Raw genomic sequence first — 18,757 nt, 5'->3', positions numbered from 1 at the left:
AAATTTTTTAAGAACAAAGTTATCTATTTTTTCATTGGTTGCTTGTGCCTCTGGTGTCATGTTTAAGAACTCATTGCCTTTTCAGGGTAACAAAATGTATACCTGTGTTTTCTCCTAAGAGGTTTATAGTGTTACCTCCTACATTTAGGCCTCCATTTTAATTTTTGTGTATGGTGTGAGGTAGGTGTCCAATTTTATTCTTTTGCATATGGCTATGCAGTTGTCCCACCACAGTTTGTTGAAAAGATTGTTCTTTTCCCATTGAGTTTTCTTGGACCTTTATTGGTTATCTTTTAATACGTATGCTTATATCATTCTCAATTAGGCACTAAGATTTTTGAGATCAGGGAGCTTCTCCTATCTTTATCTGTACCCCTCCATACTTAACAAAATGCTTTACCCATAACAGGTACCTGATTAACTAATTTCTCTTTCTCCAGCCCTAAGAGGAGACAACTTATTTATTCTTGCCTCAGCATTTTGCACTGCTGAGTAGGCTGGGGTCAATAGAGGATAATTGTAACTTTGCTTTGATTTTGCCACCACATGATTCTGTCGTGTTCATTTGTTACTTGGTACTTTTTAGCTCAGAACACACAACCAAGTATTCCATAAAAGGAAACTCACTGAAGTATTGAAGACTTAACCTATGAAAATTTCAGATTTGAACCCCTCCATCAGTGTTTTATGTTATACACCAAGAATTTAAAACAAATCAAATTTCTTAAATGAACTCATACTAAATGAATCTGAAGTAACTATTTCTGTGTATTGAATCTTTGACTATTCTCTTATCGAAGTGAAATTAAAAATAAATTTTCTGGGTTTTAACAGGTGCTAGTACTTCCTACTGGTCGGCATTGACAAGACTTTAAATGTAAAGCTACATTTTGAATAATAAGAGGAAACATGTATCTTGCTCATCGTTTCTGTGCTCCAAAAGTCATTTGTAAAAAGAAAGAAAATACCCTACATATCCAATAATAGAGGAATGGTAAATTTATATTGATTCATGAAATCCTAAATTGAAATTAAGTGATGCTTATGAAATTATATATGAATAAGGAAAAATCTATGATATGCTGTTACATGTAAAAAGCAAATAATATGCCGTGATTGTAACTGGGTAAACTTATCTATTACTATGAAGTAGGATAATCAACCATCCTGTTTGCCTGGGACTATCTTGGTTTTAACATTGAAAATCTTGTATCCCAGAAAAATCCCTCAGATTCAGACAAACTGGGATGGTTTATCACCTTATTATAAACAAAGATTATAAGACAATCAGAAGAAAATGAAAAGAAGTTATGTGAGCCTCCTAGTCAATGAGTGCAATTGGGTTTTCGAAGCTTATTTCCTTTGTGGATATAACATTATTTTTACGAAAATACAAATTGAGAGGAAAAACTAAGGCTGGAGAATATATATTCCACTTCTTGGCAAAGCATGTTTACTATTGGCCAATGTTATTATTTGACTCTATATTGCCAAAGGGATCATCGGAGAGAAGGTCATAGGAATTTTCATTCTTCTTTAATAGCAGACATTAAAGATGTCCCCTATTTTAATAACTTATGTGAGGTCAGCCAAAACTAATTATTTGAGGTCAAATGACTCAAAATTCTTAGAGAAACCATGGGTTTGGAGAGGAATCCTCATATATATTTCAGAAATGGGGAAAAAAATAAGATAGAAATAACATCTTGTATTTTTTTTTAAAGATTTCTGACTTTCATTTTTTTTCCTCAGGCCTGCCCCTACCATGCCCTTTCCTACTTCTCTCATATATTTCAGTCATCTGGAGTTCTGGGAGTAAGGAATCCATTATCAATGACCTATCCCATGAACATTTTCTTTGGGAACCTGTGTAAGACTATATAGACATGAATATTTGATGACCTGACACCTCACAGTTCAAACCTAGATTGGGGTTTTGTAAATATGAACTCAAGGCTGTAAGAACCTCCCATGGTCTAATGTTTCAAGAGTAAAGAAGAATAGACAAACACCCATGTTGGAATCATCTGTTGCAGAAAAGAGCACAAAGATAGTTTTATTAATTTAGAACGAATTTTGAGAACTTTACGTCGACAGAAATGTTCTATCTCCTTTTTTTTCTAATTTTGGGGAATGTCTTCCACTAGTGGTCTCTAAAAATGTAGAAATATCACAGGGAGTGCAAATTACATTGTCTCTTTACCTGCCACAATCGGGCAGCACTCATCATGTAGCAAATGCCCAAATAATAGACTACAGATTATAGTGACCTCACCCTAGGTTAACATTATTTCAAAGTAAGGTACTAGTATATCTGCATTGAAAAGTAAGGCAGCTATTGACTCAGATTTGGCATTTTAATTACATTGTTTCTGAGTAGGATATTCTGAGAATGTCTATAGCACTTAGTGTCTGCTTTATATAAACTACCAGTTAATTATATATTTATGATGCAAGTCATTTTCCAAATGTGGTAGAAGTCTGAGTCTTTTTATCCCCATGGGTAAAATCTGACTCTGACTCTCTGTGTCTCTCAGTGCTTGTTTAGTGCTGATCAGCGGGTAAGTTCTTGATAAAAGCTGTTGACTTGGCTCTCACAGTTTATGCAGACATTGGAGAGACAATTTGGTTATTTCAAACATCACAGGATTTGAGTAAGAAGACCTGGTTATGAAACAAGGCTCTCGTAATTACTAGTTATGACTGTTGATAAGTTACCTTTTCTTGTTTACAAGTTATTTGACCTCTTTGAATTACTTGTAAAATAGAGATAGGGATGTTTTCTTGATCCTGGAACATCAGATGAAGTTATTTGATGAAATACTTTGTCATCTGGAAATTATAAATACAATGAAATGTTGATTATTATTTGAAATTTGGGCACCTCATTGTGGCATTTTCTATGGTCATTTTTTTCTTTTCTTGCATAAAGGCTAAAAGTAGGTAGACATGCAAACAATAGCCTAGAGTGGGAGTCAGGAAGAGTTAAGGCAGAGACATGTCTATGTATAAGCTATGCTGTTTTTACAAAAACAGATGAGTGCTGGCCATTTAGAGCTTCCCTCATGGGGTGTGGTGACTCTAAGAATGTGCCACAATGTCAGCCCTGTAGAAAGATAAATGGAATAGGTTCTGTGTTGTCCCTAGTTGTTATTTTTTAAATTGTCTTTAAAACAGTGATGCAAAAGGGACTCCACCAAAAGCATAGATGTGGAAAAAAAAAAAAAAAAGATAGTTTAGGAATGTCGTGAAGTAGTCATATATCTTTACCATCAGGTGCAGTCTCCCTGGTTGCTGATGGAGAAAATGGAAAAACAAAAACAAACAAACAAAAAAACATACTAAAAAGCCTATCCAAGGAACAGGTTAGTAGGAAATCACATTCTGAAGCACTCATTCTGCCTTTCTTCAATGTAAGAAAGTTGCTTAAAAGAAGAATCATGACAATACAAGCTGCTACAATGGCTACATTCTCTACTTTCAGTGTAAGAGAGAAGGGGCTATGGCCACTCCATGCAAACGCCAGATAGAGATGTGGTGAGTATGTGCAGAGTACCTCAAGAAATGAAAGTCAGCGTGTCTCTTGGAAGCTATGAACACTAATGTTTAAAAAAGGAAACAGAAAATAGAAGAAATCATTTAAGGAGTGCTGTCATTTTCTATTGGTGAGGATTCCTGATCTTGGGGAGGTTCTGGAAAGTTTGTCTCTGTTTCCTCTTCTTCCTCTTCTTGGATTGGAATAATTTCAATGTCTTCTTCATTCTTTGGTTGGGAAGGTGTTTCAGTTAGCCCAACCACTTCTTCTTTTATTTCAATGGCTTGTTCTTTTTTTTCTTCAGCTGACAGGAGAACTACGCTCTACAACACAATATTAAACAAACTATTCTTTACTTTTACCATTGACACCTTTGTCAACAATCTCTACAAACATTTATCAAATAGCTCCTGGTTTTTATGCTACTTATTATATGCTTTTAAATACCAGGATTTATTTTGCAGGTGCTTAAATTCTTATCAAATCACTTATTAAAACTCAAGTCTGAGTAAATCTTCAAGGGCAGCAGACATTTACCCCAGTGCCTGGAATGACCACGTGGTATTGGGAAAAGAACGTTGCAGTAAGAGAGGAGTTTAGATTGTTGTTCTGATTTGCTTTTAGTGAATATAACTCTGGGAGAAGAATTTTCACTCTTTGATACTATTTTTCTTTAAATGCAAAATGAAGTAATTAGTGATGATTTCTAAATTCTATTCTTAATCTAACAGTCTGGTTCTGAAGCGGTTAGTAATATATCTATTATTGGTCTCTTTTTATTTCCATTTGTGGAGCCCTTTAACCTACTGTCTTGGAAGAGGAACTAGGTGAAAAGGAGGGAGGAGGGGAATACTGAAAAATGAAACCAAAGGGCTAGTGACTTTAGTCAGCCTTCAACCTTCAACCATCTTGCTTTTACACACTGAATGTGGAATCACAAAATCAGGATGGAAGGCTGAAGTCAAGCAGCAGGGAAGGTTAAGAAGATGATGCACAGAGGCAGGGCATGGTGGCTCATGCCTGCAATCCCAGCACTTTGGGAGGCTGAGGCAGGAGGATCACCTGAGGTCGGGAGTTCAAGACCGGCCTGGCCAACATGGTGAAACCCCTGTCTCTACAAAAATACAAAAATTGGCCTGGCGTGTTGGCGGGTTCCTGTAATCCCAGCTACTTGAGAGGGTGAGGCAGGAGAATCGCCTGAACCCAGGAGGTGGAGGTTGCAGTGAGCCAAGATCGCACCATTGCACTCCAACCTGGGTGACAAAGTGAGACTCTGTCTCAAAAAACAAAACAAAACAAAACAAAACAAAACAAACAAAAAACACACAGAATGTAGAACTGTGGGCTCTAACTACAGACTGATTTCAAATTTCAAGACATCTTTACTTACTATTGATATTATTTGCTTTCTAGAAATATGCCATGACCTTTTTTTTTTTTCCTTTCAAATCAAGCTCCTAGTTTCAACGACTCGTCAGATTACATTCTCCATAAATGATCCTTTGTGGATATGGATTTTCTAGAGGGAGTTTGTGGCCAGAGGGCCTACTACTTACAGATTTGGGTCTGGAGCATGTTCTTTTCCATTCATTCTCAACGATGCCAGCTATTACGAGTTCCTGGAAGAAGGCAAAGATCAGCATCACTGACAAAATGCCCTGAAAAACAACAGAAGAATGAAGGTGAAAATGTAATAATGGCACAAAGAACACTGTTGATGTTCAATAAGTTATTGTTGACTATAATTGAATGATCAAGAGGTCAATTCTTTAGACAAGTAATGACTAGCTGTGAGAACTGCTAGTACAGGAGACAGCTCTAACTCTAACCCTAACTCTAAACACATCTTTCAGCACACAACAGATGGTTAATGTGTATTGCTGATAGAAAGTAAGGTATGAATAATCAGTTGAAGAATCAATTCTATATAGGAAAGACTAAGTAATGAGTCTCAAATTAAATTGTGTTCAGTCTTAGTTGGTATGGCATCATGCTGAGGAGACCTCTTCATCCTTGGGATATGCATTTTTAAAAAATCTCTTTCAAACTCTACGTTTAAAAGTCCTTGGGCAAAAGATATTCATAACATCTTAGGTATTTCTTCTATGCTCATCTTAGTCAATATAATGATAAATATTAATGCCACTAATGATGTTTACAATAATTAACGTTAAAGCCAATGCTTATATAGCACTTCTAGGTACCAAACACTGTTCTAAATGTTTTGTATATATTAACTTACTTATTACTCAGAACAACCCTATTAGATAAATAGTGTTACCATCCCCATTTTACAGGTGAAGAAGTTGAGACAGAGTGTGGTTAAAATTCTTGCCCACAGCTACATAGACAATAACTAGCAAACTCAGGTGGTCTGGATGAATCCAGAATTCATGATCTTAATAAACAAGTCATCCTTCCGCCCTGGAGAGCAATCCAGTTTCACACTTACCAGGAACAGAGATTGTATGCTGTAACAGTATTGAGTAGATGGAGAGCTTTGCTCAGAGGGATTAGCTGGTTCACAGTTGTATATGTTAATATATGGTGTGTGAACTCTAATAAAATTCAGACTCTCCATTTTTAAAAAATGGGAAATTTTAATATTAAGTATGTCCATGATTGAAAGAATCATTCCAGAAATGGCAGCAAAGAGGCTCAATGAATTCATTATCATTTTTCCTTTGACCTGAAATGGAGACACAGATTATTAATTGGGTTTGATTTCCCTTTGGAAAACATAGTCTGGGAGGGAATTCCAAATGCCACTCCCTGGACTCACAAAGCAACTACAACTAAATATACTGAAGTTCTCTCGGTTGTTTTTAACCTCTTTGTCTCTATAAAATAAAATCATGTCTCTATCCTGTTCTTTTCTCAGTCTTCCCTATCTCATTCACCATCCATCTGTTTTACAAAGCAAAAATTCTAAGAGTAACCCTTGATTCTATATCTTGTATCCTTGCACTTCCTTCACTGCCACTGCCACCATTCTAATACGCATTCAATAAATATTTGTTGAATAAGTGAAGATAAATATTATCCAGTTTATTATATGCCTTCATAAATAGGTAGAGGGAAGAGAGAGAAGACGGTTCTTGTATCACACTTTAGTGGGATGGTATTGTGAAGTCTAGGTTGGGAAGGTTCAGCTAGAACCCTCTAGATCTGTACTATCAAATAAATGGAAATTTAAAAAGCAGAAGCAACAACAGTAACAACACCTATCCCTGCTGCCATAGGCTGCGATCAGCCCCAGTTAGCCATCTTCCAAAATACAATTAGGGCTGATGTCTCTGGGTAGCATAGGTGCGAGAATATCAGTGTGAACGTTTTACCTTGCAAAGATGATAAAAGGTTGAAACAGGAAAATATAAGTAAGAAGTGCCATAATGATATGGGATTATTGATTATTATTTTATGCTGCACATATTTCATTCCTGGCTCTACGACTTACACATGGCAAGTCAGTGGGTCTGGCTGTATCTGGAGAATAATTTGATGTCGTAAAATGTTTTTCCCCCAAAACTGAGTTTGTCAGGCCACTTGAAGAGAGGAACCATCTCAATCCCCCCATTCCTTCATTGATTATGAAAGTGACTCAGTTTAGTAAGAGACAGTGTTGGGGGTGGAATTTTTAGGGAGCAAACTTGCTAGTAAACTTTTTTCATCTGTACAGCATCAGCATCTCTACAGGCCAGTTTCCTCTGGATGTGGATGAGTCGCTAGGGGTTTTATGGGTAAGACTACAGTGTAGCACCGTATAGCCTCTGAAGCACCATCACACACTCTACTGCCTTTCATCCCCATTGTGACGTCACATGGTAGCAAGGACTGTTACCCTTCCTTTCTAGGTGAAAACTCAGAGGTACATAGAGGTAAACTGACTTGTTCAGTGGCACAGCCAAAAAATAGCTGAGCTAGAATTTGAGTCAATCATGACATTGATCAGATACTTTTCCTAAAGGGTGATCTGGGAGAAATGATAGGACTTTCAGAAAGGTCTATTATTTTCACACAGCATTTAACATTCATAAGACTATAGGTATGGTTTTCATGGATCTGCTTTTAGTTCTGTTCCCATGAACATACTTCAGATAGACCTCACTTCTAAGTTTTTCATAAATAAAATCACAAGAACATTGTGGAGGGTCTTTGCTTTTTAGGGCTGAGAGGCTGTGATACCTTGGCTTTTTAAGGGCCTCAGTTTTTAACCAAAAAAATAGGTACTTCTCTGACACGTGGGAAAGAAGGACATATGGTTACTTGCCAAACACTTCCTGGAGTTTTTCTCCGTTGCTGCCAGGAGTGATCCGGAAATAATATACTGTAAAAAAGAGAGGTGGGGGAGATGGAGAGGGGTGGGCAAGGCAGGAGAAAGAGGAGAGAGGGAGATCACTTTTTAACATTGATAACTGGTCAGAAAGAAGCCTACACTTTCAGCAACTTTCACACAACCATCCACCCATTTTTATCAGTTTTATGCATTTTTCAGCTGTCATAGTTCTCCTTTATTCAGGCTCAGTGACACTAAATTCATGCCTTTTACTCAATCATCTGGGGATCTGTGACTAGAAATATAATAAGACCAAAGAGACAGAACTCGTATTTCCTTATCAATTAATACACATACCATGAATTTAAAAGTTTTATTTTTAGTTTTTCTTTGTTTTTAACTTGTAGAACTGCCCTTTGGGGGTTCACAGTGACATAAATGACTCTGATGGCCTCTGAAGAGTGAATTGATGTAGAAGGAAATACTTGACCTGAACGGCACAGGCACTCCATTAAAACACTGGCTGTTACAGGAAATGATGATGACTATTTTTCGTCTTCCTTTTCTCACATTCAGGCTGTAGAATGGAGGAAACTCTTGCTCTAACCCGTCTCTTGTTTGGAAAATTTTAATCCTGGACTTATAGTGGCAACTATGAAAAGTGTCATGGGGAAATAAACATCACTGTCCTATGTGCCACACCCGGACAGGGTTACAGATTTGGAAAACGTGTACATAAAACAGCCAAAAGAGTGCTGCTCTGTTGATAAGCAAAATAAGACTGATTTGTGATGGGACAAATTTCATCAGGTACCATAGTAACTAAACAGAATTGTAAGCAAGAAGGAGTAGATGGGAGGAAGTGGATGCTCCTGCTCCCTCTTGCTTTCCAAAACATCTTGCTATCTAGTCTAAAAGTCTAGGGCCGCCCTCCCCACCAGAACTGACTTTGGAGTGTTCTTGCTTTGGACAGTCCCTGTGAGATCCATGCAGGGCCCCCTTCTCTGAATTCACATGAAACAGGAACACTGACTCTCAACCATGGGATTTATACTCAATTTGGTCAACCTGTCTTCTTAATTAGTTTAACCCAATAATATTTCCCTCAACACAGAAATAATCCAGCATATCCCTGTGGAGCCTTTTAACATTTTTGTCTGCATCATTTCCCAAATGACTGCTATTCTTTTACTCACCATAATGCCTCCCCAGAGAGGGTACCACACAGTCACACAGATGGGTGCATAGATCCCTGCTGGGATCATCAGAAGACCCCCCAGGGCAATGTGGAAGAGCCCATTCATAATCTGGACAGCCTGGGGAGAGAACAGAGGCAGCGATGGATGAGCTGAAATCATCCCTGCTAGCAGGCAAAGACAAGGTTGGAAGCCCTGGCTCCTGACTTGGGGCTGTGGGGAATGCCTAAAGGAAGCAGTTAAAGGTGCCAAGAATTTTGTCTTTTTCTTGTTCGAATCTGTTTCCTCAACCACACAGGGCATTTCCAGGGAGCAGGTATGCCTGGGATTATGGCAATGGACTGGGATGGGGGACCCCTGAATATACAAACCCCAAAACCAAAAGGTGACATAAGATCACCCAGAGGTTATCTAGGCGGTGACTTCTCTGATGCACCCCTGATTTGGCCTGCTGTGTTGGACATAAAGAACACATCAGGTTGGATCCCAATTCTTCAAGTTGGATTGAATTCTGTATGTGGCCTACAGCATCAGCTTCTGTTGGCCAGAGAATCCCTACGACTTGGGATGGAAGGCAACGGACTTACCCCCAAAGCTTTAGATTCCCTCATGAAGAAGCTTTGCGTGGGACCCACCAGTGAAGACATCCTCCTGAGGAGTGGTTTTGGACCAGGTTGCATAGCAATAGGGCCTTTCATTGGCTCTGCTGGGAAAGTCCCATTTACTGAATTTCTGGGTGTTGTCATTTTGCTCTCAAAACTCCTAAAAATGAAACAAATAACAAAGTGAGGAGAGCAAGAACAAGATTTTTGGCAATCTTACCTTGTGTCATGCATCTGAATGCTTCTCTCAGCATTTCCTCCATGAGTGTCATTGAGGGTGGACATGGCCTCTTCCGAGTGACCTTGGATCTGAGGCAAGGCCTACTGCTGAGTTCTGAGAAAGGAGATGGAGGGGTTGTTTAGGAAGAGCATGTGGGCCCAGGAGTCCCTGCCAGTGATCTTGGCAACTGGGTTTGGGGCATACTTTATCTTTGTAGAGAACACCTTGCATATATGACTGCATGTCCTCTTTGTTTCTTATTCCTGGATGCTTTTCTTGTGCTTTAATATTGAAAAATGTTTTTTCAATGGACTGGTCCTTGTCCTTTTGTTTATCTGCCTTTGTGCATTATGATGGGCCAGAGGCAACAGTGCAGAGTGCGGTGAGGACTATCTGTAGAACCAGGAGGGGTCGATTCCAGGCCTCCTTCTGTCTCTAACTCTGCCACCTTGTGCAAGTCACATCAAGAAGGCTCTCTAGGTCGGGCGTGGTGGCTCACGCCTGTAATCCCAGCACTTTGGGAGGCCAAGGCAGGCAGATCACCTGAGGTCAGGAGTTTGAGACCAACCTGGCTAACATGGCAAAACCCTGTCTCTACTACAAATACAAAAATTAGCCAGGTGTGTTGGTGGTGTACAACTGTAATCCTAGCTACTCGGGAGACTTGCTTGAACCCAGGAAGCAGAGGTTGCAGTTAGCTGAAATCATGCCACTGCATTACAGCCCGGGCAAGAGTGAGACTCCATCTCAAAGAAAAAAAAAAAAAAAAAAAAGGCTCTATAGGGCTTTCTAATGCGGTATGTAAGACTGTGGCCTCCTGAGTCAGATTGCCTAGGTTTCAATAGTGATTCCTCTATTTGTTCTGATATGTTGGGCAAGTTCTTTAAATTCTCTGGGCCTCAGGTTCAACTGTAAAATGGAAATAATAATAATTCTTATCCCATGGGCTGCTATAACACTTAACTGGGCTCATGGTCTGTGCATGGCTAGTGTCTTTTTGTTCAGGTGTAGCTCAAATGTCAGCTCCTAGAGGAGCCTACCTTGAACCCTCAACCTATAACACGTGCTCCTATTTGCTGTCTTTTACAAAATCCTATCTTGTTTGCTCTACGGCATTGATCACTGTAGGCAATTACCTTATTTATTTATTTGCTTATTATCTATCTCTTCCCCCACAGAATGGAAGTTCCATCAAAGTTGAGATTTTGTTCTCTCTTGTTCAGTATCTAAAATAATTCTTGGATTTAGTTACTTTTATTTTTTTTAATTTTTTTTTTTTTATTATACTTTAAGTTCTAGGGTACATGTGCATAACGTGCAGGTTTGTTACATATGTATATTTGTGCCATATTGGTGTGCTGCACCCATCAACTCGTCAGCACCCATCAATTCATCATTTATATCATGTATAACTCCCCAATGCAATCCCTCCCTCCTCCCCCCTCCCCATGATAGGCCCCGATGTGTGATGTTCCCCTTCCCGAGTCCAAGTGATCTCATTGTTCAGTTCCCACCTATGAGTGAGAACATGCGGTGTTTGGTTTTCTCTTCTTGTGATAGTTTGCTAAGAATGATGGTTTCCAGCTGCATCCATGTCCCTACAAAGGACGCAAACTTATCCTTTTTTATGGCTGCATAGTATTCCATGGTGTATATGTGCCACATTTTCTTAATCCAGTCTGTCACAGATGGACATTTGGGTTGATTCCAAGTCTTTGCTATTGTGAATAGTGCCGCAATAAACATACGTGTGCATGTGTCTTTGTAGTAGAATAAATATTATTGAAGAAATAAATGTATGCAAAGAACCCATGTTGGAATAAATAGTTATTTTTGTTGCTATTCTTGTTCTTCTTTGTACTTTACTGAGGATTGGTTTCTATTTTATCCTTCTGTAAAGTGAGAACAGTACCCCTCTCTGAGAGATAAGACATAAATAAGTTAACATATGTAATTGTGCCTAGGACAAACAAAGAGCGTAGTAAATGCTATTTATCAGTTTTCATGATTTATTCATTTCTGAAGTGAGAAGGCAATTAATAAGGCCCTTTCCAGCTCAGATATTTTAAGATTCTGTTCAATCTTCATCTTGGGTTTCCTTAGTATGCAGTTATTTATGTTAAGCGCTTATGTGGACGCGATTGGGTCTTTCCTGGAATCTGAAAATCCCTCTTTTGAGGACACATCGTTGCTCTTGTCTTTACTGATTGTAAGTCACGTAAGATGTGTTGGAAATCAAGACTGTCTATTCAGGTCACATATCTTACTGAAGCTAGTGCCACATCCCAGCCATTAGACCACAGGCTGAAGTATATCTTACTGAAGTCAATCAGAGCTGAGTAGCTGCAGGTGTGATGTAAAACAGGCAGCTGACTACTGTCACCCACATTTATACCTACTTTACAGCTAGAAGCAGATTTGACTCATGGTATCTCATCTGAGTCTTATAGACTCAGTCTTATAGAATAGGCAAGGAGTGAATCATCACCTGCGTTTTATAGAAGAGGAAACAAGGGCACGGAGAAGTTAGGTTACTTGTTTGTTTGTTTGTTTGTTTGTTTGTTTGTTTTCATGACAGGGCCTCTCTCTGTCGCCCAGGCTGCAGTGCAGTGGCATGATCACAGCTCACTGCAGCCTCTATCTCCTGGGCTTAGGGGATCCTTCTGCCTCAGCCTCTGGAGTAGCTGGGACCACAGGTAACCACCACCATACTCGGCTAATTTTTATATTTCTTTTAGAGATGGGGTCTTTCCATGTTGCCCAGGCTGGTCTTGAACTCCTGGACTCAAGCAATCTGCCCGCCTCCACCTCCCAAAGTGCTAGGATTACAACCGTGAGCCACCATGCCCAGCCAGCAAAGATTTAAAATGAAGACTTGGATCTCTCAAAGGAGGCGTCCAGGGTACCAGGCTGCTTTGTCTTCTGTGAGAAATAGGAATTCAGCCTTTCCCTTATGAACCCCTCTTTTCTCCTTCCAGTATATGCACTATTTGAATGACTATAAATCCAATGAAAATTATTATCTGTCTGGCGCACGGGCTAGAGGGAAGAGAAGAGACTTTGGTTGTTTCTCACTTAATTTTGCCCCTGCCCTGGATAGCCAGATGCCACATGATCCTGGGGATCTGCTTTGACCACTAACAAAAAGGAGTATTTCAATACAGCCCACTAAAGAGTTTGCATACTGGTCACTAGGTGGGATTTCTAGAGCTCGTCCAAACCTCAGAAACCATTCTGTTCATTTCACAAATGAGGAAACTGCAGTCTGGGTATAGAATGTGCCTTGGTGAAGACCTCACAGTTAGCATCAGAGCCAAGCTAGAAGGCAGTCACCATGGCTCTGACGCTGATGCTTTTTCTGCTGTACCATAGGCTAGTCCAGATAATGATAGTTGTTTACTGAGCACCTACTGCATACTAGGGATATTGTATATGGTATTGCCAACTCAACACCTTCATAAGTAGGCATTTTGACTACTTTCTGCAGACGAGGAAATGGAGGTTCAGACCTCTGAAGGTCGTATGGCAAGTATAGAATGAGCTGGGAGTCACTACACTCCGCCCTAGAGGGGTAACTTTAGTGAAGATTACTTAAAGTGCAAAGGTCATCAATTGTTTGAACTGAAGGAGATGATTGGACTACCGTTGTTTTAATTTCATTTTATTAATCAACTGCTTGATTAAAGCTGTGTCTGTATTGTTGGTGAGATAAACCTTTTTTGTAAGCCAATTCTACTTGGGCTGTGCCTGTTGTGACTAATGGCAATAATGACCACGAGGGCTGTTGTGTGTGTGTGTGTGTGTGTGTGTGTGTGTGATATTTTATTTCTCTGTTAAAATGGTATCTTACGATGGCAACTATATTTCTACAAGCCTTAAACAAATATTTGTATAAAATAGTAGTTTATAAACAAACACATGAGTTCTTTCTCTGTTTTTTGTCTTTTATGGAAACTATCTCTCTGTCATATATATATGAGAGAGATATATCTCTCTCATATATATGAGATGAGATATATATATCTCATATATGTGAGATGAGATATATATATCTCATATATGTGAGATGAGATATATATATCTCATATATGTGAGATGAGATTATATATATCTCATATATGTGAGATGAGATATATATATATCTCACATATATGAGAGGTAAATATATTAATTGATTTATGGCATTGTGGGCTGACTCTGTAATGAAAAACTTTCGTTCCATGAGAATTCATAAATACATAAAACTAGCCCACATATTCCTATGGAGATTGTAGATTCTCGCAGTTTTGCCTTATCATTAAAATAAATTGTTCACAATGACTTAGTGCCCAATGCACAGCTATGCTCAAAGACTAGTTGGTAGATTAGTAGGGGTTATGGACCACATTAGCCAAAATAGAATAACAATAAAATTTTACATTTGCTGATGTCCAAATCAGCATGAATGTTAAAATCAAGACTCAGGTGCTCAGTCAGTACCCCATTTAATTACTCACACTAACTCCTGCAAATATTTTTTTATTTTTATTTTATTTTATTTATTTATTTTTGAGATGAAGTCTTGCTCTGTCGCCCAGGCTGGAGTGCAGTGGTGCGATCTGGCCTCACTGCAACCTCCGCCTCCTAGGTTCACGCCATTCTCCTGCCTCAGCCTCCCAAGTGGCTGGGACTACAGGTGTCCACCACCACGCCCGGCTAATGTTTTGTATTTTTAATAGAGATGGAGTTTCACCGTGTTAGCCAGAATGGTCTTGATCTCCTGACCTCGTGATCTGCCTACTTCGGCTTCCCAAAGTGCTGAGATTTACAAGCGTGAGCCACTGCGCCAGGCCTGTGTTTTTATTTTTAAAGGCACCCTTGTTTTCACGTCCATCCACTGAAGAAGATCTCACAGCCTTTATGAGTTTTGGTTTGAATAGACTTTTAACTCCACTCATACCATCACATACTGAGAAATTTAAAACTGCCTCACTTTTTTTTTTTTTTTTTTTTTTTTTTTTTTTTAGAGACGGAGTCTAGCTCTGTCACCCAGACTGGAGTGCAGTGAGACGATCTTGGCTCACTGCAAGCTCTGCCTCCCAGGTTCACGTCATTCTCCTGCCTCAGTCTCCCAAGTAGCTAGGACTACAGGCGGCTACCACCACGCCTGGCTAATTTTTTGTATTTTTAGTAGAGACAGGGTTTCACCATGTTAGTCAGGATGATCTCGATCTCCTGACCTCGGGATCCACCCACCTCGGCCTCCCAAAGTGCTGGGATTACAGGTGTGAGCCACCACACCCGGCCTAAAACTACCTCACTTTTGTTACCTCACCTTCATTCTTTTCCACTCAAAATTGCTTTGCATTTTTATTCCTTCTGGCCTCCTGTGCACTTATCTCTGAGGAAGAATGCTCTTGCTTCCCTTCCCTCGGTGCTTTTCAGCCCATCTCAGTCCAACCAAGCTGTTAGCCCTTCCAAGAAATTATTTCTGCTTTGCACCTTCACTCTCCCAATTTCTGGCAATATGTAGCAGACAGAGTTAATCCCAGCTCTCTTGCTTGCTCCTCTTGTGGTCTCCGTAAGTTTAGGGTAATAGTTGCCTTCCCCATTTCAAAGTATCATTTTGAGAAAATGAGATAATTTGCATTTGCTAAAGTGCTAAATACTCCTTTAATGACTAAAATGTACTGCGGTGCCCCTGAATCCCAAAGCCTTCTTCTTTTAATCTAGCAATGTTCTTGGCCACTGCCCAGGCTCCCTTTTTCTTCACGGCAGCTTCTTCAAAGCTTGGCCACCCACTCTCTTCCCCTACCTCCTCTCCACCCACTCACTTCTCAATGCTTCGCAACTAGTTTCCGCCGGTGACTGAAACTGAAACTTATCTTTGAGGACTGTGCTATAAATCTGAGGTTTTCTCCTGTCACCAAGGTTTAGATAGTTGGGACCACATTTCACTTTAGCTCCATCATCTCTCAGTCCATCTTCATCTTGGCTATTGGTCAGTCAGTGGCCAAGTCATACCATTTCTACCTATGCAACACATTTTGCATGTGGGTCTGTTTTCTATATCCAGAGTAACCTGTGAGTTTCTCATTTCCATTCATGCTTTTCTGCCTTCAGTCTTTCTGTTTTCCAATCCATTGTCCACAAGGCCACTACATCAAGCTCCCAGTCACTGCTTTGAGTGATGCTCTTCCTGAGCCTGAACTCCTTTGCTGGCCTGTCATTACCTGCTGGTGAAACCCTTCATCTGACCCCTCCAGGCCTTTAGAATTCAGCCATGTATGACTTCCCAAGCTCATAGCCCACTATCGCCACCAGAGCCACTGGTCTACACATGTCTTCTACCTTCTTTCCTGAACCTTCTCAACTTTGAAGTGTTCCTTCTCCCTCCCTCTTTGCTTTCAATCAAACTCTGCATTAGATAGGCACATCACCTGAGAGTGTTCCTGCTGTCCTTGCCTGTTTGCAAGGAATTCTTCAGAGCTCCTAGCTCTTTGCTTTCCTTACTAGACACCAACTACTTTCTTCGGAGAATCCTGTGTCCTACTAGACTTGCAGAGGGAACCTGTTTTCTATGTCCTATGAGCTCAGTAATGTTAAGCTGAACATCAAACTCAGCTACTTCCTCAGGGAAGCTTTACAAATGCTCACAATGGCCAGGCGCAGTGGCTCATGCCTGTAATCCCAGCACTTTGGGAAGCTGAGGCAGGCGGATCCCCTGAGGTCGGGAGCTAGAGACCAGCCTGACCAACATGGAGAAACCTTGTCTCCACTAAAACACGAACAAACAAACAAAACACATGCACACAAATGCTCACAATGCTGGATTAAACATTTCTTTCCACCAGATTCTCAGTGAGACTAAGCCATTTTATGGGAAACAGGGAGTCACTTATATACTGGATTCAGAAAACAGTAATGGCATGATTAAAATTAATCCTTGTTTTCCTTCATTAGAGCTACCTCCCATCTGCAGTGGCCCCTCTCACTCTTGGTTTTCCATGTGATAGATTTGAGGCAGGATTTCGTGCTCAACTTGATGTCCACAAATCCCCTCCAGAAAATGTTAGCCTGTAAAGCCACCTGTACTTCTAGGTATATTTACATTTAATGTAGACAAAAGCATTTAAAGGAAGAGGAATGAAGTTTTTTTTCATTATGGCTATGACTGATTATTTTCTCATTTGGTATTGGGAAGTCCTAAGGGATGCAGGATTTTAGTTCTAATTTTCACAATACAGTGGGTATTACCATTGACCCCATTTTATAGATGAGGAAGTTGAGCCTTTAGAGGTTTAGCAATTTGCCCAAGGTTATATGGCTTATAAGTGGTAGAGCTCCAGTCTGAACCCAATGGTTTAGAAACCATGATTTAATCTATATGCTGCAATCTACTACTTTTGTGGAATGATTTCACAGTTGACTGCGTAGGGTAATTGTTGAAAGGGAGAGTGGTTAGAGGAGTGAGTGGGCAGCAAGCCTTGATATCATCACCCCTCCTTAAGTAATAGAACTTTTAGGAAGTCTGAGTAGGGAAACTCTAGAATTAAGACCAAGAACCTCCAGTTTTCAAAACCATTCTATACCTTATCCATCACCTCCTTTAAGTCATGTAAAGAAAGCAAATTGATTCCTTACCTGAGTCTCCAAGGCCTCAAATCTCAAGGGCTGATTTGGATGCCGGCTGCAGAGTTCAGTGGGTGCAGCTCGTTTCTCAAGCACACTGGGAGGGTGAGTGAGGTAGTCCAGGCCTGAGGATGAAATCGCTGATAGATGCCAGGTGACAGGAAATCAGTAGCTTCCGCTACCTTGGGCTTCGCTCCAATTACCTTGGTTTAACACTTACCATAGCTGAAGGAGGTGCAGAAAAAGTTTCTGCCTTACCAGGTTTCACTTCTTGAAAAAGACCCCAGGGGACTGCCTGGCATGCTCATGTGACCTTAATTAGAAGAACTTCTGCAGCCCCCACCCTATAAGCAGGTGTGGATGGTGGGTCCCTAAGGACAAGAAAGAGTCTAGAAGTTGGTCAAAGATGGACTGTTAGCACTGGATTTTACCTTCCTGCTTCACTTTTAGGGCTGAGTAGGTGGGGAGGAGGCATCCATGCAGAGATTCAAGAATCACTGAGGCTGTACACTTGGGAGCACTATACTTAGGGGTCCTCAAATATTGTCCTCATTTGCTCACACTTAGGTTTCTAATGAACCATGTATATATCTTGTGTCAGATTTAGCAGAAATGGGGCCTAAAAGTATACTTCAGTGCCGTAGTACATGTACCCAGCCACTCAAAGCAAGAATTAGCCTCCATATTTGGAGATGTAAATTGAAATAGCACTTTTACCTCTGAACCCACATTTTTCTTCCATCTGTCAAGTTTGCTTGTGTTGCCTCTCTTTTTAGTCTAGTCTGGAGCTGCAGGGTCATCAAGCCCAGTGCTAGATCAAGTAGGGAAATGGAAGAAGTTGGTGGTGTCAGGAGAGTCTAAATATTTGGGATGTGAATCAGAGTTTTGACCAAAGATATTGTCTTCTCTATCCCCCTACAGTATTCAACTTTTATGTTCATATGTGGGATTTTTAATTGCATTTTTATTTCCTTGTTCATTGCTTCATTTTATTAGAGACACAGAGCTGTAGTTAGGTAATTATTTGTTCGTTTAATCTAAAAGGATGAAATATGGTAGGCAGCTCTGTTGCCTAATTCGAGGTTCATTCCTGTCTCTCTCTTTCATCTCTTCTCTCTTTCTCTTTCTGCCTCTCTTTTTAAATTTAAAATAATTTGGAACCATAGGATTAGATCCACTGGGAAGAAGTAGTTCTGGGGAGGCTGATTGTGGTGTGATATTTAAAAAGATGCCACTTAAAAAAAAAAAATCATTGGAGCGGTTCATTAGGGGAACTGGCTACCATTTGAATAGAGAATTTACTTCTTCAAGAATACT

General features: G+C 40.0%; 1 protein-coding gene across 3 annotated transcripts; it reads right to left on the bottom strand.

Annotated features, from left to right (window-relative positions):
* Positions 1 to 1,333: 1,333 nt before the first annotated feature.
* MS4A1 (membrane spanning 4-domains A1) lies at positions 1,334 to 17,602 on the bottom strand. Of its 3 annotated transcripts, none has more exons than XM_010384979.2 (7): positions 17,453 to 17,602; positions 9,595 to 9,769; positions 9,008 to 9,127; positions 7,806 to 7,862; positions 5,988 to 6,224; positions 5,092 to 5,154; positions 1,334 to 3,858 (listed from the first exon to the last, which is right to left on the bottom strand). In XM_010384979.2, exons 2-7 carry the CDS (start codon positions 9,751 to 9,753, stop codon positions 3,640 to 3,642), a joined length of 855 nt encoding a protein of 284 aa, XP_010383281.1. In that variant the 5' UTR covers positions 9,754 to 9,769; positions 17,453 to 17,602; the 3' UTR covers positions 1,334 to 3,639. The 3 variants fall into 3 exon arrangements, with proteins under 3 accessions (XP_010383281.1, XP_010383278.1, XP_010383279.1); XM_010384976.2 differs by having other exon boundaries at positions 2,018 to 3,858; positions 5,092 to 5,193; XM_010384977.2 differs by having other exon boundaries at positions 2,018 to 3,858; positions 5,092 to 5,193; positions 9,595 to 9,943; positions 17,453 to 17,551.
* Between the last annotated feature and the right edge of the window lie 1,155 nt (positions 17,603 to 18,757).

Source organism: Rhinopithecus roxellana, chromosome 15 (genome assembly GCF_007565055.1).
Source record: "Rhinopithecus roxellana isolate Shanxi Qingling chromosome 15, ASM756505v1, whole genome shotgun sequence".
NCBI classification, from domain to species: domain Eukaryota; kingdom Metazoa; phylum Chordata; class Mammalia; order Primates; family Cercopithecidae; genus Rhinopithecus; species Rhinopithecus roxellana.
The sequence above is the reverse complement of the archived record's forward strand: the minus strand, read 5'-3'. Positions and strand labels throughout refer to the sequence as shown.

Coding starts and splice junctions, on each gene's coding strand:
- MS4A1 (XM_010384976.2), bottom strand. CDS start 9,753: ATGACAACACCCAGAAATTCAGTAAATGGGACTTTCCCAGCAGAGCCA. Junction 9,128..9,594: donor GGGAATCTAAAGCTTTGGGG/GTAAGTCCGTTG, acceptor TTCTCTCCCCAG/GCTGTCCAGATTATGAATGG. Junction 5,194..5,987: donor GCATACAATCTCTGTTCCTG/GTAAGTGTGAAA, acceptor GTTGTTTTTCAG/GGCATTTTGTCAGTGATGCT.